Here is a 27,279-nt window from a genome sequence, read left to right as displayed (position 1 = left end):
CAGATAGCAACTTAAAGATTTCTCTGTGTCCCGAAGTTCCGTCTTCGTGCCAGAAACCATATTTATGGAGTCTACAAATCGCTGAGCGAACTTCATGAGACGAAAGTTCCCTGTCAAAATTATAGGTAGGTGGTATGCGCACAACCAAAACGACTATAAAGTTGCTCTGAGTAAATTCTAAATGCGATTTGGCCCACTAAAATTATGAAATATCGACACCTTAAGCCATATCCATATGTATCCATATACATATACGCATACATTCTTTTTATGATTCGAATAGCTGAATTATTGTACATTTTTACAACAAAATTTATCTTTATAAATTAACAAAACCCAAAATGATACCATAAATAAACAAATACACAGTAGCCTAATTACATTTTATTATTAGCTGTTTTTTGTTTGTAACTTCAATTGAATTGATACGTATCCATGCAGGTGCAATTGGGGAGGGTACAACGCGGTGCTATATTCGATAGATGACCCATGGTGACAGGAAAAGAGAGCGGCACAAACCATTTGGGATAAGCGCAGACAGCGGGAGTTCCAATAGATGCGCCGCCACTGCTGGCAGCGAGTCCTGATTTGTGGGCGTACTGTGAACAAGTGGTTAAAAGAAAAGGCTTAGTATAATGTACAAAACTTCATCGAAACATTTACCTGTTCAGCAGTGACCGGTTTGAAGGCACTTCGAATAGGTACTGATGTCGCAACTAATGATTCATGACTAACTACAGCTGTTGTTGTTGCTGTGGGCGCTTCGGTTAATGCGCTGCTCATCGCAGGTGCGACAGTCTCAATGGCACGCACCAAATCCAAGTCACAACGTTTCAGTATCAACTCCAGCACAGAGCGTTTGCGGTGCGGAAAAAGTTGTGCCAACATGTCTATAGCGTTTTGAGAGATTACAGGTGGCAATGAAGTGGTAGGTGAGATTTTTGAGGTATCTGAAAATTTTTAAATATAATATTATAATTCTTAAAATTAGCTTATTAATTCCGATAACAGGTAAAAATATAACTTAATATGTGTTTATTTCATTAGAAAATTGTGATTCTGCATACAGAGGGGCCGAAATGCAATTTTTTTGCTAAAGGCTTGAAGTCCTGAATGTGTAAACGTGGCAATTCGTCCACTGCCTGGGCTGCGTTGAGAAATATTGAGATTTTATTTCGAATTGAACTTTTAATTTGGACAAATTGTCAAATTTTTTGGCAAGTGATTTTCAAGAAACCAAGTGAAGATTTGATTGACGATAAAAATACCAATTCAAACCTTAGCGAACTAAATTTAACAATATGTTATTAGTTGTCTTTACGATGTTAATTCATCGTCTCATAACTGCGACATACCATTTGACTTTTTTGTGAGGTACGTAATATGCGATAAATCCAGAGACTATCATGAAACTATGACAGGATGTGGCCTACAAAGGACCACAATCAGCATTTTAAAATTTAATATCTCGATAAAATACTTGTACGTTGCTTTTGGTTTTTTAGGCGGAAAAACTTGCGATGCTACATAACCCCAATTATTTTTATTCAGTAAATAACACTGTGCGACAGTGAAATAATACTTTTATAGAGACCTAGTACAACTTGTAGGTATAGTAAAACTAAGAAACATGGTATAGGAGAAATTTCCAATACACCCCCAAAATCTCATTTTATGGCCATAAAACCGTTTTTCAGTAGGTTGACGTGAACAATCCCTCCTAACTTCGCCAATTTCTATCCGATTTCGAATTTGTTTTTTTAGTTCGAAAGAACAAAAACAAGCTTTTTTGACAGTGTGTTGACATTTTTTCTGAAATGACAACTGACGAGACTGTAGACGGAAGTATTCGGAATTTTTTTATTTTTTCTCTATTTTTTCAACTTTGACATCATTTTTGCGATATTATCCGATATTGAGGATGTTTTTTAGTAGACTACTGTTATAGTAAATTTAATTCTGCGTCGAATGAGCTATATTTGACTGTAATTGAATTAAAATTCATAGAGTTGTGCGAGTTGTGCGAGTTTTAAGATTTTATTTTTTTTACTAATTTTATAGCAAGTGTCAGTATAAACACATCATCAGTACGAAACAGTACAGGTTTAAAATTTTAAAAGATGTCGGGAAAAACTAATCTTCATTTCAAAAATGTTGTCACTTGTTTTACGTTTCAAGGACCAGCAGTAATCAGCAAGCATGTCGATGGAGTTCTTCCCTTGAAAACGTTTTTCGATGACTCCTATCTCCTGGTGAAATCTTTCACCCTGTTCATCGCTCATCTGGCCCAGGTTTTCCGGGAAAAAATTCAAATGTGAGTGCAGAAAGTGTATCTTGATGGACATATTGCATTCCATTTTTTCGTACGCACTCAAAAACTCTTTGACGACTTCAACATAATCAGAGCTCTTTTTATTTCCAAAGAACTTCTCACACAATGATTTAAAACTTTCCCATGCCCGTCTTTCCACTGCACTGAGCTTACTCGTAAATTTCTCATCTCGCATGAGTTTTCGAATCTGAGGCCCGACAAGGATTCCTAAAATTGTGATGACTCTTATAAACGGAGCAGGTCTAGCAAACATTTTTGAAATGAAGATTAGTTTTTCCCGACATCTTTTAAAATTTTAAACCTGTACTGTTTCGTACTGATGATGTGTTTATACTGACACTTGCTATAAAATTAGTAAAAAAAATAAAATCTTAAAACTCGCACAACTCTATGAATTTTAATTCAATTACAGTCAAATATAGCTCATTCGACGCAGAATTAAATTCACTATAACAGTAGTTTACTAAAAAACATCCTCAATATCGGATAATATCGCAAAAATGATGTCAAAGTTGAAAAAATAGAGAAAAAATAAAAAAATTCCGAATACTTCCGTCTACAGTCTCGTCAGTTGTCATTTCAGAAAAAATGTCAACACACTGTCAAAAAAGACGGTTTTTGTTCTTTCGAACTAAAAAAACAAATTCGAAATCGGATGGAAATTGGCGAAGTTAGGAGGGATTGTTCACGTCAACCTACTGAAAAACGGTTTTATGGCCATAAAATGAGATTTTGGGGGTGTATTGGAAATTTCTCCTATACCATTTTTTTTAGTTTTTCTATAGCCACAAATCGTGCTAGGTCTCCATAAAAGTATATTTAATTTTTTTTTTTTGTCACACCGTGTAATAATATTGAAGTGAAAGTTACACTTGTCATTTATTGATGCTATTACGAATAGGCATAAGTTTGTTTCCGCCTTTGACAATCTGCTTTTCCTAATATATACATAAAGAATATGTACGAATCGACAAATTCAGAATCACGTTAAAAAAGCACCATCTGGAATAAAAAGTACGTTCTAGGTAAAAGAGGGCTTAAAAAGTTTGATGAATCTTCCCCGTGGAAAATAATAGTGTACCTTTACGGTCTCTTCCGGAGCACTTTTCACGCAGTAAAAGACGCCGATTTTATGCAATTTAGAGAATAAATATATTTTTTTAGCTAACTTTAAAACATATCGAATTTCAATCAGCATGCCAACCTAGAACATGTTATATAAAAATAACTGCCATATTCGTAAAAAATGTGAATCAGTACAATTTTTCAGCTTCTAAAAAAAGGAAACGTGCTGAAGACGATGAATCTGATGATAATACACCTAAGTCAAATGTAGATCCGATACCACCTACAGTTTGTCAGACTGAAAATTCTGCAGATAGTGTTCAGTGTACAGAAGTTCTTTATCTGTAGCACTTCCATGTTCAGATGAAATTTACTCTGAAGTACATCTTTCACATGATTTGGGATTATGTCTTGGACGATCATCACTTATTTTAACTTCTGAAAAAAAAATGAAATTTATTAAAAGATGTTGGGTACCGTCGAAGGATTACAATTTCCATGGTGATGTCAAAGATTCGGCGAGAAAATTCTGATACGAATGGTTAGAATTGTATTCTCCCTGGCTTCAATACTCACAGAAATTGAAATGTGCCTTGTGTTTGCATTGTGTCCTATTTCCGCCTAAAAATCCTCGGTGTGTTTTGGGCTCATTCATTAAGAAACCCCTACAACGTTATAAGGGCATGAATGAATATTGCCGAAGTCACGAAACCAATCAATGGCACCAGGAAGCAAAAAATGGAGCGAAAAGTTTTATAGAAAAGACACCCATTAATCTGTCTTTACAGAGTGGATACGAAAAGATAGTCAAAGAAAATCGAATATTCATGTCATCTGTTATAGAAACTGTGATATTTTGTGGTGTCCATGATTTGCCATTACGGGGGAAAAAACAACAAAGAAGGTACAATTTGTGTAATGTTTCGATTAAAGCAGTTTAATTTCATCATATAACATAACATTCATACTATTTTCTGCTTGTGGGTGTACTTTATGATCTTTTACGACTTAAAATTAAAGCTGGTGATGAAAATCTCAGAAAGAATTTCGAATAAGGAAGAAGAAATGCTACTTATACATCGCCACAAATACAAAATGAGATCATCACTTTGTGTGGACAGGTTGTTAAAGAAGAAATTATCAACGATGCCAAGAAAGCAACTGCATACAGTCTTATGGGAGATGAAAGTCGAGACATAGCGGGGAATCGATTCTATGATCAAGATAAAGAAGTTGTTCGAGAAGAATTCGGGGGTTTGGTTGAATTAGATGCCATGGATGCACAAACAATTGCCTCTGCGATTGATGGTTTCATTGTAGAGACAGGTCTAGATCCTCTTAAATTCAGGGATTAAGGTTATGATGGATGTTCAACTACATATGTCCGAAAAAATAACGGTGTACAGGCAATTTTAAGAGATAAATATGATCATGCTTTGTATTTTCATTGTACAAGTCACAAGTTAAATCTAGTCGTAAATGGTCGATTTGAATGAAGTTCCGCAAATTCGTAATACCGTAGCAACAATCAAGGATGTCATCAATTTTTATCGAAATTCTCTTGAAAGAAGAAAATATGTACCTAATATTCCTGCTTTTTGCAAAACTCGATGGTCAGAAAAATACAAGAGTATTGCAATATTCAAAGAACATTTTGTTAACATCGTAAATGGATTGAGTAAACTTTCTATAGAAGGTAACAGTGCGACAAAAACAGCTGCACTCAGCAGTTACTTAGACAACCTTTATTATCTGTATTTCTTTGATATCAAAATATTCTTCTTATCTCGGGCCAGTTGTCAATATTTTACAATCAAAGAGACTAGACCTACTTGTGTGCACAAAACAAATTCATAAGACCATAAAATTAGCGAAAGATCATCGGATAAATGTGGACTGTGGGATCGAAGACCTGTTGACGGATTCTAAGTTGATAGCGAAGAAATTACAATTGGAACTCCAAAAACCAAGAATCGTCAGTCGTCAAAAATATCGCTCAAATCATTCTGCATCTGATGACACTCAATATTGGAAGATATCACTTCTTATCCCATATTTACATTCATTCATTGCTTCACTTCAAAGAAGGTTTCACGATGAGAATTTGCCAGCGTAATCTCTATTTCACTTGAACCCAGCTAACATGTTAAAAATGAAGATCAATGAGTTCTAAGAGGTTTCGGAGAATTTTATGAAGTTTTATGCTCTTCAAAGCTTTACAGCAGAGGCTGAATTGTGGTATCATCATTGGAAGGATAAACATTAAAAAACTGAAGATCTTCAAAGGTTAGACTTATGTGATGTTGTTCAAGACCCAAAAGTATTTTTTCCAACAACGAGGTTGGCTTTACACATCGCTATTGCAGTACCGTGCACAACAAGTTCGATTGAAAGGACATTTAGCACATTGACACGAGTGAAGACTTGGCTCCGATGAACTATGGTCGATAATCGTTTGAATGGTAAGGAAAGAATGATAAATTCATAAAATCCACAATGTACCGTATTGATAACTCATTTTTAACAGTATTATACATTTTGAGTGTACACAGACAAATGGTCATGGACAACGAGAAAGATATAGTGAAAAGAGTTCTAGACAGGTTTGCTGGAGACCCACGCCGTTTAGCATTTGTATAGATTTACCTAGTGTGTGTGTTACTTATGCGTATGTTTCTTGAATAAAATGTGGCTACGCCCTTGCTCATAAAGAGCCAATTGCGAGAAACACCCCTCGGGAAGCATGCCTAATAAAACAAGTCCATGTGAGGATTCCAAGTGGTGCTGGACAGAATACCTTGAAAGAACGCATTCACCGATCGTAGAGAGCCGTGCTGCTCCCAACAATATCCGAGATTAACCTACCTCAAAATGCTTTCAGTTCAGAGCGCTCTTCTCAGTGCAATCTCCGAAAACTTACTTTCCTGTAGGCATGCTGGCTGAAGTGAATCGGTCTATAGTGGAGCGATCCACATTTCAGCCAAATGTGTGCCAGTTTCTCCGGTTCCTTTAACAGGAAATATGAGAAGATTGGGTAAAGCATCCCCATCAGCCTTCCATATTTCAGGTATAGCATAAAGCAATACCCGTACTATTAACACCCAGTCAGAGTTGCATTTGTAACTTCTGCTTTTAAACAATTACCACCCTTTAAAAGTTATTTATCAGTAAAAAAATAAATCAGAAGGTAACAATACCTACAAGTCGCCAGATTTCCTTATTTTCAACCCGGATAGCTTTTCATCGAGCAATTCAGAATATCATACCTATTTTTTATCACAGTTGAAGGTGACTCGACTTTGCTATAATTTCCAGCCATATACTGCCCTTCCACTAGCACTGGCTTAAAGTCTTATTTTCCGAGTCTACTACAAATTTATGAATAATAGGTATTTGACGAATTCCCTGAATTGGGTGTGTTACGAAGCTCAAGACCATACGCGGAGTAGGCTGCGCGTTACCGAGCTATTGATCTTCATTACGCATACAAAATAAAATAAAAAAGTATTTAATATCCACTCACTTTTTGCTTCATGACTCAAACTACCAACATAGCTGGACGGACTGAGATCCTCAGCTATATGTTGGATTTGATTTTGTTGCTTTTGGTGGTGCTCTTGCTCATGCTCGTGTTCATGCCTTTCCTTTGCGTACCCCACGTCTGCACCACCTTCTAAAGAACCCGTGGATAATCCAAAGATTTGTCCTTCAGGCAACGTATCGATTTGTGTGCCCGTCTTTGTGGACATCAACCGCAGTGCAATGGCATTTTCCACCGCCTGTTGACGCTTGAGAGCAACCTGAAAATGTATAAGAATCACAAGCTTTTACGAATATAAACAAATGGCTTAGTGAATAAAAATGGTGTGTAAACACTACCGCAAGGAGTATATATATGTTCATCCATACTATATGCGAACAAAGAAATAATACAATCATATGTACTTCGGTGTAAATTGAAATTAATATGCGACACAACCTACACATTTTCACTTTTTCTCTCCTATCTACATATTTACATTATTTTATTAACTTTTGTGTATTTTGATTGACTTTCTCATCTCGAATTTCATTTGTTTCCACATTCTTGTTGTTTGATTTCATCACGATAATATACTCGTACTCACATGTATAAAATAAGCAAAAGTCTTAGCTAAAAGAAAAGCGGGCAGGGTATTTTTGCACTCCAAAAAAAAAAATGTGTTTAACATAAAATTCTGTGCTCACTCATACTTTTATATTGAGTAGTATTTGTTGCTTTTTGGCAAATAAATGAGAAAATAAATCTCGATGCTTTTGCCTTTTGGGAATTACAAAACCAACATTGCATACATCAACAGCTCTTATCATAGTTTTGTAACTTGAGTAGCCTTCGGCTGATTGTTGACTAAATACGATGTTCGTGAATTGTCGATGCGGACACTTGTGCAAACATGGAAACGGATATATTGCACGACTTACTGGCTGCAAACTTTGGGGAGCACTCACACATACATATGCATATAGTATATATGTATGCTTTCGCTTAAATTAATACGATTTACTCGTAGTTTAATGGAGTGAGAGAGTTATTTAGGAAACAATTGTCGGATTGATTGCATTATGGATTAATAATGGTAAGTATTAGTGTTGTAAGCATTTCCTTAGAATACATTTTTTATGTTTAAAGTTTTGCTGTTGTGAAAACTTGTTTTTTCTTTAATATTAAAAAAAATATTGTACAAGTATTTCTATACAGTAGGCGATAGCGATACTAACTCTGCAGGGAAATATGCTTCCATTGAGCTCACAATTGCTATTAAAGGTATCTTAACATCTGTCAAATTTCTGGTATGACTTTGTCCCGTTTTCCCATGTGCGCACCTTGTTGTTAAACGTTTTCAAAATAGCATCAGTCAAGTTAGATGGATAGCTGTATTTGCGCATGCAAATGAAGCGGTAAAATGAATATTGGGTTATCAAACTACGAAATGATGGCTGACGTTAAGACAGTGGTGGCGAGTAATTCGCTAAGACAGATACGTATGTTTTAACAGTGAAACTCACCGTCTTCCCTTGATATTTCTGTTTTAACAAATGTTTTTTAACATAATCTATAGATAGCATATAGATGGTCGTCTAGCGACCGTATGCTCAACAGGTTCGAAGGAGGTTCCCATTATCTATAACATAAATATTATTTACATTCTTTTATTGATTTTAAAATACCTCTTTTAAGAATTGGCGAAGAAACTTCTTTCCCCTCTGGAAGAAAAATATATTTCTTAAAATATGATATACTATACCCTCTAAAAAAAAAATAAATAATTGGCACGTACTCTTCTGTTAGGTGTTTGACCGAGCTCCTCCTCCTATTTGTGGTGTGCGTCTTGATGTTGTTCCACAAATGGAGGGACCTACAGTTTCAAGCCGACTCCGAACGGCAGATATTTTTATGAGGAGCTTTTTCATGGCAGAAATACACTCGGAGGTTTGCCATTGCCTGCCGAGGGGCGACCGCTATTAGAAAAATGTTTTTATTAATTTTGCTTTCACCGAGATTCGAACCAACGACCTCTCTGTGAATTCCGAATGGTAATCACGCACCAACCCATTCGGCTACGGCGGCCGCTATACCCTCTAAGTAGGTATGAAATTGCCCAGTTTTGATTCCACTACCTCCGAATAAAAACATGGGTAGGCAACCGTTCTATTTTCTTAAGTTATATTTCAAATAAGTTTCTATGAGATACCTAACGCCTGCTGCTTTCCTGGAAGCAACTATTTCATTCTATGCGGATGTTCACCCATATCTCCTGGTTTGACATGACCATTTATACAACACGTATTTGTTGCCGCTTTGACCGACTTTTTTACATTACATTGAATGCAAATTTTTAATTTTTTGTACTCATTAGAACAAAGAAAAGAAGAAAATAATCCATATAATTTAAAGCCAGCCTGTACACGCAACCATTTTTTTCACTATCTTTACTTAATTTTGAAATATCACAGTTCACCTGAGAAGAGCTACTTATTTTCTGCAAGCACAGGATGTTTGACAGGATTTCTTCATAACATCAGAAAGCTGTCAAAGAATTTTCACTAAAACTAAAAAAATAATTGCCGAAGGTGCATATAGTTCAGATTCAGGTTTTTAATTCCGACGAAACTGGTATTTTTTTGAAAAAAAAGACGAGAAGAACATATGTGGCCAAATCGCAAACGAGTGCTGGTGGTTTTAAAGCTGAAAAAGATCGAGTCACATTTTTTTTGCAGTAACGCTTTTAGAGATCGGATGTTAAAGCCCCTGCTTATCTATCGGGCACTTAAGTCTCGAGCAATGAAAGGAGTCAATTTTGATACATTGCCGGTCAATTGGATGGCCAATAAAGAAGCATGGGTGACAACTACAGTTTTCATAGAATGGTTCATTAAATATTTTGTGCCAAAAACTAGAAAACATATGAATGAAAAAGACTTAAAATTTAAAGTTCTTCTGTTGGTAGGCAATGCATCCGGGCATCCTCAGTTGGAACACGAAAATGTACAAGTTATGTTCCTGCCACCAAATACCTCATCCCTAATCTAACCACTGGACCAAGATTTATCGCAATATTTAAAACTTACTACATCAAACGAACATTCCAGTACATTTTGGACACTTTGGATAAGGATAAAAGTGATTGATGCCTGGAAAAAGTTTAATATTAAAGATTGCATATCACATGCTGCTTTAGCATTATCAGATTTACGACCATCACCCTTAAGCGCTTGTTGCTTCTGTTGTTGTATGCTTCTGTAAAAACAAATTATGTGATTTATTAAAATAAGACTAAATAATTGTTCTTAAAAAAATTCTTGTTTTTCACTTATTTCAATAGAGGTTTTAGAGATAAGGAACAATCACATATTTTGCATTCGATCAATGCCTTTTTTACACGGGTTGTCCTGGAACCAATTACCGTGTAAAAACAGAACGCGAGGCACTCTTTATGGGGTAACTCGGGGACGAACGATTGAGGCGAGTCCTTTTACGATTAATAAAAATAATACTAAAATGTTGTTATGTAACAGGGGTAATACTCCCTCCCACCTTCATCTTTTCTAGTACGGAGTACTTTAGGGGATGGGGGGTAGTGATTGATGTTAATTTACTGTCTGAAAGCAGTCAAGTAAGGGTAGACAATTGGAGTCATTTTTTCTATTTTTTTCTTCTTTTTCGGATCATAGTTGGATCCTCTACGATCTATATCTTAAAGTAAATCCACCCTTACCGTAAAAATTATTGAGAACCAATTGGAAAAAGTTAAAATTAGAAGAGGAATCTAGATCGAACTTTAACCTCAGCTATTCGACAGGCAATTGGGAATTGTACTGGAAAAGTCGGAGACAGTACAAGAAGGCAATTAGAGCCGCCAAGAAAGAGATTTGGAGAGAGATTTGCTTGTATATTGAATCTACTAGAAATTCTGCTTTATATACTTTCGAAGGAGCATTCAATGTCATCTTGAGTCAAGAAACCAGATAGTATAATACTTAGACTGCTAAAACAGAAGAATCTTTAGAACTTCTCCTAAACGCCCATTTAGAAAGTGGCACAGAGAAAGAGAAAGTTGCACAGACATTCAAGTCTTTTTCACCTTTTAAATCCCCAAATCTTGATGGGATTATTCCAAAGATGTTACAGGAAACCCTGGACTGTATCCTTACATGACTAATACAAATTTTCAGAGCATTTCTATACTTAGGCATTTCTATTCCAGATAGCTGGAGGCTAGTTAAGGGCGTCTGCTTACCAAAAGTAGGTAGAAGAGGGCATGAATCAGTGAAGGATTTTATACCAATCAGTCGTTCAACCTTCTTTTTAAAAACTTTTAAAACACCTTTGGATATATACGTAAGAAGCACAACATGCGTGCCTCAAAGGCAAATCTACGGAGACGACGCTTTACGATGTAACTCGAGTAATAGAGGGCTCTCTAGAAAACAAATATTATACCATGGCGGGTTTATTGAGATGGGGTCACAAAAACGTTTCCGACACACGTGTAGGTGCCTGCACTTTTCAAATGACAGCTTCGCTCCAGAGTTATCCGACCAGTTGATTATCGACGATAAAGCTTCTGTAAAGTACATAAGTATATCTTTCGAGTCCTTGCTGTTGCATGTGAGGTATAAATCGTCTGCATAGAAGCAATGGTTGATATCCTTTTGCGCGCAAAGTATTTTGCTGAGGTCGTCGAATGCAATCAAGAATAATGTTGTAGGGCTCCCCCCGCGGTATAGCATTAGAAAGTGGATGGATAGAAGACTGTATATTGTTAACACGGCTACATATAGACCGAGCCGTTAGAAAAGATTTAATGTAATTACAGTCCAATCGTGATAGTCCGACACATACGGGACCGACTCGTTGTCGGATTATCAAATATTCCGGACTACCGAGGGTTCCATTTAATGACACGAAAAGACAGAAAAAAATCACATCAACACCGTCAGAAATCGCGAGAGAACTGGCGTCGTTCAAATTTAATGACAAATACGTTGTGACCGGGAAACAAAACACAATCCCCTCTGCTGCTCTGCTACGACTGATCAAAATAAAATAATGCCAATTGCATCCATAGACGTTATGAGGTTGTCGGATTACCGAACGTGTCGGATTAAGAAATGTCGGACTATCACGATTGTACTGTATACATTTTAAGGCCTATTTGAGTTCAAGTAGCTTAATAGCACAATGTGTATTCCCACTCTATCAAACGCTTTCTCAAAGTCAATTGGCAGTATAGAGAGATGGTTTTTAGATGAAAGGTTTTTTTAAATTGAATGATCAATGTAATATAGTGGTCCCATTGTGCTTGACCCTGGACGGAAACCGAATTGATTAGGAGAAAGTGACCTTGTAGAAGTTAAAAACCAAACTAGCCTTTTGGAAATCAGTTTTTCTTGAAGTTTACTGATGCAGGGGAGCAGGGATATGGGGCGATAGGAACCTAGCTGATGAGCAGCTTTATTTGGTTTTTTTACTGGAATGATAGTAGCCACTTTAAAGGAGTGTGGAATAACACCGGTACGAAAAATGTTGTTGAAAAGATTAAGAAGACGTTTTTTAAGGACAGTTGGTAAATAAACTAACATTAGCTGGGAAATTTTGTCATGACCTGTGGTAATTCGGGTAAATGACTTTAGGCAGCTTTCTAATTCCGTAAGTAGGAAACGAGAGTCGATCATATTGCATTTGTGATTAGAAATAAAATTTGGAGATTGACTAAGAATTGTGTTGTTAGCTGAACGGAAAGCTGAAGAGAAATTTAAATCGTTAGAAATAGAGGATCAGTGCTTAGTAAAAGTTTCTGCGATGTCTTTTGAGTCAGTGACTATAGTAGTTAGAAGATGATTCCACTAGATGAATAATAGAAGGTCTGTACGTACCAACTAATTTACGAACGCTTTGCCAAATCAGTGATATGGAAGTACTAGGGTTGATTTTTGCTGTGCAAAATTCTTTACATTCGAAAGTGTTATTTATACATATGTTCGACGAGACGGTACACTATATCAATGAAGCTGCGGTACTTATGGAAACTAAATAAATTTTTAGGAATCAACAGACTTTGCTGAGTTACGAGAAATAATATTTTAAGAGATAAGATTTCCATCAGTTTGGAGATGATTGTAAGTATACTTATCGGGCGGTATGATTAAGGATTATTTGAGTTCAAAACTTATTTTTAGTTCCGCAACTTTTCACTGAGGTGGGACAAATTCTTCCAGCATGACTGCATTGAAGAGTTAGGTGCGAAATACTATAATATATTATATCATAGCTTTTTTGGAAATTCTCTTAAGAAATTTGCCGTTAAGACGTAACCGAGGGATTTTTTGGGATTTAAATGGAGCATTTATTTCTTTTTTTTTTTTGATGCACTTCTTTATTGACAAATCCATATGATGGGTTTCATCTAAAAGTAAAAAAACTTGGAGTTGGATATTTGAGGGTGCTTCATCTGGATTAAGAAAAAACCTTGAGAGGGATATTTAGCAAAGTGGTTAGATAATGGGAGCATTTTGTTGATCTGGACGTTTTAGGCTGTTGTAATTAATCTCGTTAATCACTACGTTAACCTTCGAAGAATTTTGTCATTATAAAACAAGTGGAGGCATGTTTGAACTTGCGACAGACAGCTATAAGTGATGAGCCTCAAGATTTAACGGCATTGACTCCTGGTCACTTTCTGGTTGAACGAGCATTTACGGCAATCCCGTAACAGAACATTCACGATGAAAGGCTCCGCCTTTTAAAAAGGTGGAAACTATTGAAGCAGGTCCAAGAAGATTTCTGGTGAAGATGGTCCAGTGAATACTTGCAACAGCCACAGCTCGAAATAAATGGCGCATTTTTCATCCAACTGTGGAAATTGGACAGCTCATAGGGATTCGTGATGAGCGATTGCCTCCGAAGTACTGGGCGTTAGGTCGTGTAGTTGATGCAATAAGTATCTACGTATGTTTATGTGGTATTCCTTCCACATACATATGAGGGCTGATCAAAAAGTACCCGTGTTTGAGAACTGAGGGCGTTCCTGAGAGAAGTTGGGCCTAGCATCGTATGCTGCTATCTATCAAACGACGACAAAACAAATTTCAGAATGATTGATTCGTGATTTTCGCTAAGATGGAAAAAGTGTAGTATTGTTCTGTAATTCGCTTTTTGTTTTTGGATAGGAATAAATGCGAAGAGATAAAAGGAAAGTTGGATGCTGTCTATGGGGACGCTTCGCCATCTATGACCACAGTTACATATTGGTTCAACGAATTTAAACGTGGACGCCTGGCAGACGTGTTTACCGAAGAAATCATTAAAAAAGTCCACGACATGATTCTCGCTGATCGATGAACGAAAGTGCGCGAAGTAGCAGAGGCATTGGTGTGTCGACCGATGGGTGCCGCGGTTGCTCACAAGTAGCAACAAGTGGATGTGGTTGTTAACTTCGAAGCAGTGTTTAAAGCAATTTAAGCGATATCTAAAGGAATTTTTACGGCGAGTTGTCATCATTGATGAAACCTGAATTCATCATTATACACCAGAAACTAAGCAGTAATCAAAACAATGGATTTCTTTCGGTGAATCTACTCCAAAGAAGGCGAAAACGGCCGAAAAGGTCATGGCACGATATTTTGGGATGTGAACGGCGTAATCCTCATGGATTTTTCTAAGAAAAAGAAAGCAGATACACTGGACAATACTACAGTGAGTTATTGGACCGCTTTCATAAAAAATTTAAGGAGACACCCCGCATTTGGCGAAAATAATTTGCTGTTTTACCACGATAACGCACTAGCACATTCATCCGGACTTGTCGCCGCCAAACTGCTTTAATTGCTGCCACACCCCCGTATTCACCCGATCTGGCCCCCTGTGACTTTTTCTTTTTCCCTCGCGGGAAAAAATTTAGTTCAAACGAGGAAGTCACGGCCGTATTTTGGAGAGTTCGACAAATCCTATGGCAGGACCGTTGGGAGAAGCGTGTCTTTCTAAAAGGATACTACGTTGTAAATTAAAAAAAAAATAATTCATTTCTAACACGGATACTTATTGAATCCCCCTCGTACATAAGTTTTATATCAATACGGCACCCTGCCACTTGAATTGAAATTTGAATAAAGACAGGCTTGCACTGGGCAGGTAGTGAATAACACACCTGGGTCGTTATAATACGGCAATTCATTTATTTATATGAAGTATAAAACATAATGACAGTTTTTACAGACCTCTTAGAACTAGTAATTTAATTTAACTTAAACACAAATTTAAGAGTTAATTGAATAAATTAAAAAAAGAGTTTAAAATTTCTTAAAACTCCTTCTTTGATACCGAAAAAGCAAGCGAAATAGAACTCGATATCTGATTAAATTCTCTAAGTCCAAGGGCAAAGCTCTGCATAATTCGTGTTAAGCAATTCAAGGCAAAATAGGTAAAGATCTGATTGTGCATACATCGCACAACATCGCACAAATTTTAAACTGTCACATAAAAATGTGGTGAAAGCATTTTGCATATGTCCGCTTGCCTGGAAAATTTAACAACTTTTGAAAAATTAGCAGTGTGTTGAAAGTTTAGTTCAGTTAAGTCTGAAATGTCAATACCTTATCCATACCATTAGTATCACACTAATAGTCAAATTTGCATGAAAAGCATATTATTATATTAACTATTATTATACTGAAGTATAATGATTTTTTTTTTTTTAAGAAACATTGATTTCTATATATAAATGGTTGTATGCGAAGCGTACCTAATCAGCCTTAATATCTAGTAGACATATGAAAGCGAACGCTCCATAGCAGAGATGAACAATCAATTACTCCAAGAACAAAAGCCAGTGTGATTCTAGACCTTCCACTCTCTAGAGTAAAAACAAGAGAAGTCCATATAAACACAGTCCACTTGAAATCATTCAGCAAGGTTGAAAAAGAAAATTAACTAAAGGCAGCTGGGTCCGAAATTTTAGAACTATCAGTGACAAATCCATACTGGTTTGGCGAATTAAACGCTTAGTCGCAAAGTACTTCTTTTCCTTTATAATTCCTTCGGAAAGTTTACATATATGTATTGTGTAAGAAAGCTTCGAAATCGGCACACATCGTTCTTTTTCCCATTTTTGAAAATTGGAAAAAAATATTAGCAATTTTCTAATCATTCTTAAAACTCTAAAAGTTTGCTCAGAATTTGTTAAAAACTATGTTGACAACAGCCGGACAAGTTTTGACAAAAATACGAAAAGCCCATCCTTATCCCTCTGCGTATAAGTTTCTAAACTCAATATCCCATATTTAGCGGATTTATCATTAAAATTACTCGCAAAGGGACTCTAGTGCTAGACCTTTTAGATTTAAGGTCCTAAGAATATAGTTCCTGTACAGAAAATTATTTAGCAATTGAATTTTTTGGAGCATGGAGTTATTTTATAAAGATGGTTTGATTCTTAGATTATAAATATTATTTCTTAATTTTTTTTTTTAAATGGAGTTTGAGGATGAGTCAATGATTTGTTATACGATTAATTCCTTTTGGCCACATGGACACTGGCACCGGCACAGCATTTATTTTAAAGTATTTATTCAAAATACTGTTACACATACACATACATAATTGGCGCGTACACCTTCTTTGGGTGTTTGGCCGAGCTCCTCCTCCTATTTGTGGTGTACGTCTTGATGTTGTTCCACAAATGGAGGGACCTACAGTTTCAAGCCAACTCCGAACGGCAGATATTTTTATGAGGAGCTTTTTCATGGCAGAAATACACTCGGAGGTTTGCCATTGCCTGCCGAGGGGCGACCGCTATTAGAAAAATGTTTTTCTTAATTTTGATGTTTCACCGAGATTCGAACCAACGTTCTCACTGTGAATTGCGAATGGTAGTCACGCACCAACACATTCGGCTACGGCGGCACTTTTTTTAGACACCATTGTGGTGGTGGATAAGAATGCCTACATATATTAAAATTTAAAATTTTTTCCCAAAGCCAAACTTCCTGTGCATCTGTTGCCCGTTTAATATCAAAAACCTTCAAAATTAAACCCATAGTTTAGTGACAACATTTACCTCTTGTAGTTTCCATATGAATTGAAAAGTGGCATTGCGCAAACGTAAGCTATATTTGCAAAAATTGAATGGAAGTCGCTTGCTCCTTGGAAACGCCCCAAAGGATACATCAATGTACTTTAGCTAAAAATGTTGCTACCTTTGTTATACTCTTCATTGCCGTAAATAACCTTTCTTTTTGACTACGAAGTTTAACTTTACTGCTTTCTTTCTGTTCCTTTTTCCATTTGGTAATTTATAGCCACACCTCTACGTTGTGATTGGTGAGATGGTTGTGTGTCAGCGTCGTTAGCATGAACGTTTATTCTGTGTCAGCGTCAGCAAATACTCGAGAGTACAGTAATGTAGAAAATCTAAGTACTTCTTTCGTCATACTATCCAAATTTACACAATGTCGTAAAAGTATGTATTTGTTTGCTTAATATTAAGGTACATATAATATTTCCAGAATCATGTTATCAGCAATGCTATTGGCAAATCTCCGAGTGTATTTCTGTCTTGAAAACTCTCCTCATTAAAAATCATCTTCAATTCGGAGGCGATATAAAACTGTAAAAACATATTCGGAAGGCTTTTATATGGAAAACAATTGTGAATATTGTATGCAAATGTGATTTTCAAAAATTAACGCGTGTGAAGCCTTCAGTTTTGCTCCACAATACATATAGGTACATATGTTACACTATGGGCAATCCATTTATTTAGATTAGATGTTACACGCGGCTTTGTCCACAAAGTACTTCTAGGTTGTACCATCATTTAAGAAGAAATATTCCTTATATTCCTAAACAACATGAATTCAATTCGTACTTGGTCTTCCCTGATTATCTAATCTCTCTCTGTATTTAAACGAATTGTTTAATTTTTTGCAAAATTTACTTTATAAATATTATTTATAAATATATATAATTTTTAATAATATACATATAAAATCAATAATATGTTTCATAGGATATGTATGTATTTAAAAAAAAAAAAAAAAAGTTACAAGTTATAACTACTGCCGAAGGAATTACTTTGAGCATTTGAGTATACATTTGAGGTGTAATCAAATAGCCATTTTCTTGTGATGATCGACAGGGTAAGCCTTATATTTTTAAATTTATTTATATTTTATACCATTTTCCGGGAGGCAGCACTCACGAAAGTGGAAGGGGAAATATTAGGCGGAGCCAATATAATCCACAGCATCTTGCTTATAAAATAATTACCAAGGAGAAAGTTGCATGGGCAATTAAATCTTTCTCACCTTTTAAATCTCCGGGGCCAGATGGGATTATTCCAAAGATGTTACAGGAAACCTTGGACTGTATCTTACCATGGCTAGAGGAAATTTTTAAAGCATGTTTAAACTTAGTCCATATTTCAGATAGTTGAAAACTAGTCAAGGTCGTCTGCATACCAAAAGTAGGTAGGAGGGGACATGAATCAGCGAAGGACTTCAGGCCAATAAGTCTTTCGTCTTTCCTGTTAAAAACTTTTGAAATACTTTTGGATATACATCTCAGAAGCTCTTTGGAGGGCTCTGGTATATCAACTGCACAACACGCATACCTTAAAGGCAAATCTAAGGAGACAGCGCTTCACGAGGCAATCCGAACAATAGAGGGCATTCTAGAGAGCAAACATTATACCATGGCGGCATTCTTGGATATAACGGGTGATTTTTTAGCTATTATCTTTTTAAATATTAGGTTTAAACAGCTGACGCACGTTTCGTGTTTTGTTTTACTGTCAAACATCTTCAGTTTGGTCTATAATTTAACCATGAATCGTCTTACAAATGAACAACGCTTGCAAATCATTGAATTTTATTATAATATAAAAATGCGTGTTCTGTTAAGAAAGTTTATCTCGCGTTTCTTCCATTTTATGGTCAGTTTAATCGACCCACTGAAGCGGCTATTCGAGCTATTGTGACTAAATTTAGAACCAAATTTACATTATTGAACATCAAACCACCAACACGCTTACGTAGAGTGCGAACTGAAGAAAATATCGCAGCTGCATCGGCCAGTGTTAATGATGACCATCAATTATCGATTTGTCGCCGTTCGCAGCAATTGGGCCTCTGTTACTCAACAACGTGGAAAATTTTACGAACGGATTTAGGTATGAAGCCTTTCAAAATACAGCTGGTGCAAGAATTGAACCCGAACGACCTACCGCAAGGCATAATTTTTGGTGAATGGGCTCTTGGAAAGTTGGCCGAAGATCCACTTTTTTATCGAAAAATTGTGTTCAGCGCCAAAGCTCATTTTTAGATCAATGGGTACGTAAATAAGCAGAATTGTCGATTTTGAAGTGAAAATCAGCCAGAAGAATTGCAAGAGCTACCAATGTATCCAGAAAAGGTCACAGTTTGGTGCGGTTTATGGGCTGGAGGTATCATTAGACCGTACTTCTTCAATAATGCTGCGAATCGTAACGTAACTGTGAATGGTAAGCGCTACCGTAAAACGATATCCAACTTTTTTTTGCCCAAAATACAAAAGCTTGATTTGCATGACATGTGGTTTCAGCAAGACGGTGCCACATACCACACAGCACGCGTAACAATGGACTTGTTGAGAGGCGAGTTCGGTGAACATTTTATTTCACGCTCGGGACCTGTCAATTGGCCACCCAGATCGTGCGCTATAACGCCTTTAGATTATTTTTTGTGGGGCTATGCTAAAGCTCATGTCTATTCAAACAAGCCTGCTTCAATTAACGCATTTGAAGACAACATTAAAGCATTTATTTGTGAGATACCGGCCGAAACATTGGAAGGAGTATGCCAAAATTGGACTAAGCGGATGGACCATTTGAAGCGCATTCGCGGTCAACATTTGCATGAAATAATCTTCGAACATTAAATTATATGGACTGTACTATCGATTTAAATAAAAGTTTCATACATTTTTCTGAATCTGTGTTTTTGTGTTTTTTTGAAAAAATTTCCTATAGCTCTTAAAAAATCACCCTTTACATAGAAGGCGCCTTTAACAATGTTAGTACAGATGCCATCCAACGGGCGTTGATAGACCTAGAGGTGGACAGTTGCATTAGTGACTGGGTCATCTCTGTGCTAGAAACCAGGATCATCAAAGCTAATATGGGTAATATCAGCATAACCAACAAGGTCCCCGGGGGCACTCCTTAGGGGGGAGTATTATCTCCACTTCTTTGGCTAAGTGTGATCAGCAAAATCTTAATAAAACTTAATGGAGGTGGAGTAAAAGTGGTGGCGTACGTTGATGATGTGGTGCTAATGGTGTCAGGACTGTATCCCAATACGATCAGTGGGATCATCCAAAGGGCGTTAGGCGAGCTTAACTCTTGGGCCACAGGATGTGGCCTAAGTTTAAACCCGCGTAAAATAGAACTTTTTACCACCAGATACAAGGTACCAACTTTTACCATACCAAATATCAACGAACAAACTCTTTCACTATCACCCAGTGCAAAGTACTTAGGGGTAATTTTGGAGTCCAAACTTAGCTGGAAGTTAAAAGTCGAAGAACGGGTGAGGAAAGCAGAAATTGCTTTATATGCCTGGAAACGTATGCTTGGAAGAAGATGCGGTCTTCAACCTAAGCATACAGTATGGCTGTATAATCGGTTCTACGACCTATCTTATCGTACGGTTCGGTAGTTTGGTGGAAAGCTCTAGGGAGAGAGTGCAATTTCAAATTACCGGCAGAATACAAAAATCAGCCCGTGCAATAAGGGTCGGTGCAATCAGATCACGTCCTAGCGAGGCTGACACACGTTATTCCAATAGACCTACATATAAAGAAGACGGCAATCATGAGTGCATTTAGGTTAGATGAAGCGGGTCGCTGGAAAGAAAAAAATTATGGTAACCCTAGTCTATTATTGCGACAAGCGATGGTAACTTTCAATTGGAATTTTGCCACACTCTTTCCATCTAAAGAAGAATGGAGTAAGGGATTCTCTCTAAACAACTTCGATACCACAGTCTATACAGATGGCAGTAAAATGGATTGTGGTGTTGGAGCTGATATATATTCTCATAGACTTGGAATTGAAAAATCTGTGCGTCTCCCTAATACCAGCAGTGTCTTCCAGGAAGCTTGTAGGCTACTAATCACGGATTTATCTTTTAATGGCAATATTGCTATTCCTTCGGAAAGTCAAGCTGCAATCCAGGCACTGGACGTAACTATAACAACCTCTAAAGTGGTGGAGCAAAGTAAGAATAGTTTCACCACCTTGAGTGAAAACCATAAAGTAACCTTAATTTGGATCCCGGGACACCGGAACATATAAGGTAACGAAAAAGCCGATGAACTGGCAAGAGGGGGATCTGCCATGAATAGCGTTCTTGCAGTACCAATATTCACACCATTAGGGGCGGTCAAGAATGCAATTTCCCTAAAATACCTTCGAATCGCAGATTATAGATGGAGAGACCAGACGAAATGCAAAATCAGCAGGATGTTATGACCCACCTACAACCTCAAGCAATCGTCGACATTGATAAACATGAAACGACGGGACGCCTGTAGACTAACGGCAGTCATAAATGGCTTCTGGTCTATCGGAGAGCAAGCCGCCAAAATGGGCATCCCTCACAACACATACTGTCATAGTTGTAAACAACCGGAGAAAAAGGAAACAATCTTCCATTTCCTCTGTGAATACCCTGCCCTATGGAAGGACAGAATGTTAACCTTGGGCAAACCGCTGTTCGAGAGTCTCGAGCAACTGTCTGGCTTAGACGTCAACAATCTAATAAGGATCCTTAACCGCACAGACTGGCTATAGTCTTGCTGTAAATAACTGTTAAACAAGTTGGTAACGAGGATGTGGTAACAAAATGGTGCGGCACCGCTAGTTGGATTCTGGATGAATCACCACTCGAACCAACCAACCAACCATACCATTTTATCGCGTCTTATTTTATTTTACTTTACTTAATTTTATTGTGTTTTATTGTATTTTGTTAAACGAAAACTAATTTTAATTTCATTACTGATGTTGCTAAATTATTACCGCATGCATGTAATATTGAAACGAATCAAAAATATATGAATATCTCAACTGAATTCCATAACGAAACCCGTATTATAAGGGTTCAAGGACGCATTCATGAAGCTATATTCCTATCGATCAAGTTTAGGATACCTATTATGATGTCGTCCAAGCATGAGCTCATAATGTGCCAGGATCACGGAATTTCTCCGTCACTATAAATACATACATAGGTATAATCCGCGGCAAGTTTTGGCTCCCGCACGTGAAGTCGTTGTTGAAGGCTGTACAATGAAGCTGCTTAAGATGCCATATCGATAGAGTAAAATCACCACCGGCGTAAATCAGCCCGTTCCCCAAGGACCGAGTCCCATCTTTTGTTAGGCGCTTGTATATAATTGGTGCGTACACCCATTTTGGATGTTTCGCCGGACTCCTCCCCCATTTTGTGGCGTGCGACTTGATAGTGTTCCACAAATGGAGGGGCCTACAGTTTTAAACCGACCCTTTTTTCACGAGGAACTTTTTCGTGGCAAAAATACACTTGGAGGTTTGCACTTGTCTGCCAGGGACGACCACTATTAAAACAAAACCTTTTCTTTCATTTTTGTGTTTCATGCACAGATATTTGAACCTACGCACTTCCGAATGGTATTCACGCACCAACCCATTCGTCTACGGCGGCTGTTATTTTCATATACAGGTCCATTTATGCTTTAATTTATTCATATCAACATGCCTTAATTCTCTCTAAAATTGATTACGCCCTGCCCGTCTTTGGTGGGTGTACAAACTCCAATATTAAACAACTGGAAGCTCCATATCACGCAGCATTAATGCGTTTCCAACATCTCTAATAAAATGCATCCTTGGTGAAAGTGGATTTCCTGCAATAAATTATTTAGTTCAACCAACGGGGATACTCACAAAAACCTGGTTGCAGTTTCTCGCCACAAACACTCTTTTAAACTCAATTCCACTCTGCGATAATACGTTGCATACGCAAAAAATCTTGGAATTATTCCTCCTAAAAGGCGTCCCTTCATTAATTATCAACCTGTATAGTTGCTGAATGATAATACTATTGACACATCTCTACACAACTTAAAAAGTCAAATATAGTACTTTACATGGGTACAAGGTAAATGACTTCTCACCACCGTTCCGTTCCGTAGTATCGTAGGTGCTTGACGTGTTATTTTGGATTGTTTCCGTGGAATCGTGTCAGCTGATTGCTTTCTCACCACACAGTGTTGCCAAACAGTAAATTTCGAAATCATTTATAAAATAAACTCAGAAAAAATTTTATATTTTATTAAAATAACTTTAAACCAATGTTGAATAATGTTAATTATGGTATATTATACAATGAAAAATTGTAACTGATAACGCGGGATGTGTGTAAAAGTGTGTATGCAAAAATATCAATGGCAACATTGCTTAAAACGAAATAATACAACATTTGCAGTCGTTAGTGAGCACGGGAAAACAATACCCGGTGGAATTCTATCAGCTTACTCGCAATTTACAAAGCTATTGAACATACTGTTCAAAATAAAGAAAAGTTTATAGTTTGTTCCGACAGCTTTTCCTACTTGAAAGCAGTCAGCAATGTATGCAATTTTAGCACAGTAGTTTCTCAAGTGATGGTTCCATGTGTAGAAGTCCACGCAAGTGGGGAAAATTACTGATCGCCATTCACTTGGGAGTGGCCAGGACGATTCTTCTGCATATGGGGAGAAGGACGATGTGACCAAAGATTCCTTCTATGAGCGCCTGGAACGTTCCTATGAGCGCTGGCCGCGCCCCGACATAAAAATCGTGCTTGGCGACTTCAACGTCAGGGTGGGCAAGGAGGGAATTTTTGCTCCCACAGTCGGAAAATTCAGCCTGCACAACAAAGCATCCGGTAACGGACAGAGGCTGATCGACTTCGCCGGGGCCCGAAACATGGTAGTCTGCAGCACCAGATTACAGCATAAGATGATTCACCAATCCACCTGGCTGTCTCCTGATCGGAAAACACGAAACCAGATCGATCATGTTCTGATAGATGGAATATATGCTTCTAGTGTGTTAGATGTACGTACGATCCGAGGACCCAACATCGACTCGATTCATTACCTTGTTGCAGCCTAACTGCGCACACGCCTCTGTGCAGCAAAAAACGTGCATCACGTACACAACGAATGTTCAACATCGAACAGCTACAATCACAACAAACAGCCTGAAGATTCGCCACTCGACTCTCACTCCTGATCTCAGAGAGTACTGCTCAACAAACCGGCATGCACGAACAATGGAGCAACATTTCTCGTTCTCTACGTACCGCCGCCGAAGAAGAAATCGAATTCCACCGAGCCCGAAAAACCAGTTGGTACGATCAGGAATGTTATGCTGTTGCAGAAAGAAAGGATGCCGTCTATAGAGCCATGCTGCGATCGGACGTAACTCGAGCCATGTGGAATCGCTACAGAGAGCTAAAAAAGGAAGAGAGGCGTACTATCCGAAAGAAGAAACGACAGTCCGAAATACGTGAGTGCGAGGAGCTTGAGATGCTGACCACTAGGAAAAACGCCCGAGAATTCTACCAGACAGTTCGGCGGCTTACAGAAAGTTTAAAGACCATGGCCTTTTTTCAAAGACGGCGATCTCGTGACTGACATCCAGAGCAATCTTAAATTATGGAGGGAACATTTCTCGAACCTGTTAAACAGTAATAGCTGCGCATGCCACAGAGAATACGAAGATCTCGATACCCCAATCGTTTACGACGGAATTGTCGTTCCGCTACCGGACCATGACGAGGTGAGAATAACAATAACGCGGCTAAAGAACAACAAAGCCGCGGGCGCCGACGGACTGCCGGCTGAGCTATTCAAACATGGCGGCGAGGAGCTGGTAAGGTGCATGCATCAGCTCCTATGCAAATTATGGTCGGATGAAAGCATGTCTGCCGATTGGAATTTAAGTGTACTCAATCCATGAGAAGGGTTATCCTGAAATCTGTGCCAAATATCGCCTATAAGGTTCTAGCGAGCGTATTGTGTGAAAGACTGAAGCCGTCAACCAACTGATTGGACTTTATCAGTCTGGCTTTAGAGAACCTCTCCGACCCGTTTGATACCAAACGAGGTTTCAGACACGGTGACTCACTGTCGTGTGACTTCTTTAACCTGATATTGGAGAGGATCGTTCGAGCCGCAGAACTTAATCGCTCAGGCACAATTTTTTATAAGAGCTTTGAATTCTTGGTGTATGCCGATGATATTGACATCATCGGCCTTAACGACCGCGCTGTTAGTTCTGCCTTTTCCAAATCGGATAAAGAGGCTAAGCGAGTGGGTCTGGTGGTGAATGAAAGCGAAGTACCTCCAGTCTTCAAACAAACAGTCGACGCACTCGCGTATCGGCACCCACGTCACTGTTGACAGTTCTTATTTCGTGGTTGTAAAAGACTTCGTAGAAATCCAACGTAGAATCTCTCTTGCCAACAAGTGCTACTTTGGACTAAGTAGGCAGCTGAGCAGTAAAGTCCTCTCTCGACGAACAAAACTAACACTCTACAAGGCTCTCATCATGCCCGTCCTAACGTATGGCGCAGAAGCGTCGGTGACAACATCCGATGAAGCGACGTTTGGTATGTTTGAGAGAAAGATGAGTTTGCTCATCTTATTACAAGTTATTTTAAAGCAGCACCGACCTTCCAGTTCGCGTCTTTAGATAAAAAAGACCTAAAGAAACACAAACAGCTCCATATAAAATGGGGCATATAGAGGCGCAGTTTCATTCACAAGTATAAAAGTATCAACCCAGATCGTATCAAGGTAGTATACCATAGTAATACCACCCGTCACCAATCCACAATTTTTACCCGCCTGAGGATTGGTCACACCAACGTAACGAATCAGTATTTACTCACTGGAGGTTCTCCTGCTTCCTGTCTTTTCTGTTCCAGATTAACATCAGTGGGACACTTCCTCAACAAATGTATAATGCGAACCCAGCGTCTACTCTAAAATCTATAACATCGCGAAACATTTTATGTATATGTAAATAATTTCAGCAAAGAAAGCAATTTAACTATATGAAATTTTATAATAACGTAATTTATATAATGTATAATTTTAGTTTTAATATATTTATAGTTCACGTACTTCATATGTATTCCCTTATATATATATATAATTGGCGCGCACACCCTTTTTCTGCGTTTGGCCGAGCTCCCCCTTCTACTTGTGGTGTGCGTCTTGATGTTGTTCCAAAAAAGGAGGGACAGTTTCAAGCCGACTAAGAACGGCAGATATTTTTATGAGGAGCTTATTCATGGCAGAAATACACTTGGAGGTTTGCCATTGCCTATTAGAAAAATGTTTTTCTAAATTTTTTTATGGTGTTTCACCGAGATTCGAACGTTCTCTCTGGGAATTCCGAATGGTAGTCACGCACCAACCCATTTGGCTACGGCTCTTACTTAACATTAAATTAGAGAGTCGATGGTTTAAGCTGGTTGTACTCTATTTTTGAAATTCAGCATTGTATTTTATACTATATTAAATAAATAATAATAATAGATATTCTGCCGGAATCCACAATAAAGTCTCCATGTTAGATTTAGTCTTAAAAATATCGCCAATTTCTAGGAGATTCTTCTGACACCTCCATTTCTGTGGGTTTCTCGTCTTAATCTTCTCGAACAAGTATATTTACTGAGTGGATATCCCAGCGAAATCCGCAATAAAATGATCATTTTTGTAAATCCACGTCTTTACTAAATATACATAAGTATTACTCGTTTCTTCTTCTGCATACCTGTGCCGCCATAATACGCTGCCGTTCGAAGATTAGCACACACTTCACACATTTGCAATTCTTGTAGGTGCAAAGTTTTTTGTGACCACGCAATTCAGAGATAATGCCATGATTGCGGCAACGCGCACATTTTGGCACACGATTAGCCCCTTTTGGTGGCATCAACACTGGCACCGACACCGCATTTATTTTAAAAGATTTATTCAAAATACTGTTACGTACTTTTTTTGTAGCCATCATTGTGGTAGTGGCATTGTGATCTGTATTCAAATTTGACATTGTTGTCCAAAGCCAAACTTCCTCTGCAACTGTTGCCCGCTTAATATTCAAAGACCTTCAAAGTTAAACTAATCCAGCTGGTTAGTTCACAAAACTCCTTTACGTATTTGAAATAGAAATAACCAGCATTTTATTAGCAACATTTACCTCTTATAGTTGCCATTTGAATTGGAAAGGGAAGCTATGTTTGCAAAAATTTAATAGAAGTCGCTTGCT

The 27,279-nt window shown here is 37.8% G+C and overlaps 1 protein-coding gene across 1 annotated transcript; it reads right to left on the bottom strand.

Moving 5' to 3' along the window:
• Positions 1-383: 383 nt before the first annotated feature.
• On the bottom strand, positions 384-27,063 carry LOC129253050 (doublesex- and mab-3-related transcription factor A2). The gene is made up of 4 exons (XM_054891282.1): positions 26,785-27,063; positions 6,921-7,197; positions 664-950; positions 384-599 (listed from the first exon to the last, which is right to left on the bottom strand). Exons 1-4 carry the CDS (start codon positions 27,061-27,063, stop codon positions 414-416), a joined length of 1,029 nt encoding a protein of 342 aa, XP_054747257.1. The 3' UTR covers positions 384-413.
• Between the last annotated feature and the right edge of the window lie 216 nt (positions 27,064-27,279).

This window comes from Anastrepha obliqua, chromosome 1, assembly GCF_027943255.1.
Source record: "Anastrepha obliqua isolate idAnaObli1 chromosome 1, idAnaObli1_1.0, whole genome shotgun sequence".
NCBI classification, from domain to species: domain Eukaryota; kingdom Metazoa; phylum Arthropoda; class Insecta; order Diptera; family Tephritidae; genus Anastrepha; species Anastrepha obliqua.
Note: the sequence above shows the minus strand (reverse complement) of the source record. Positions and strands in the feature narration are given on the sequence as shown.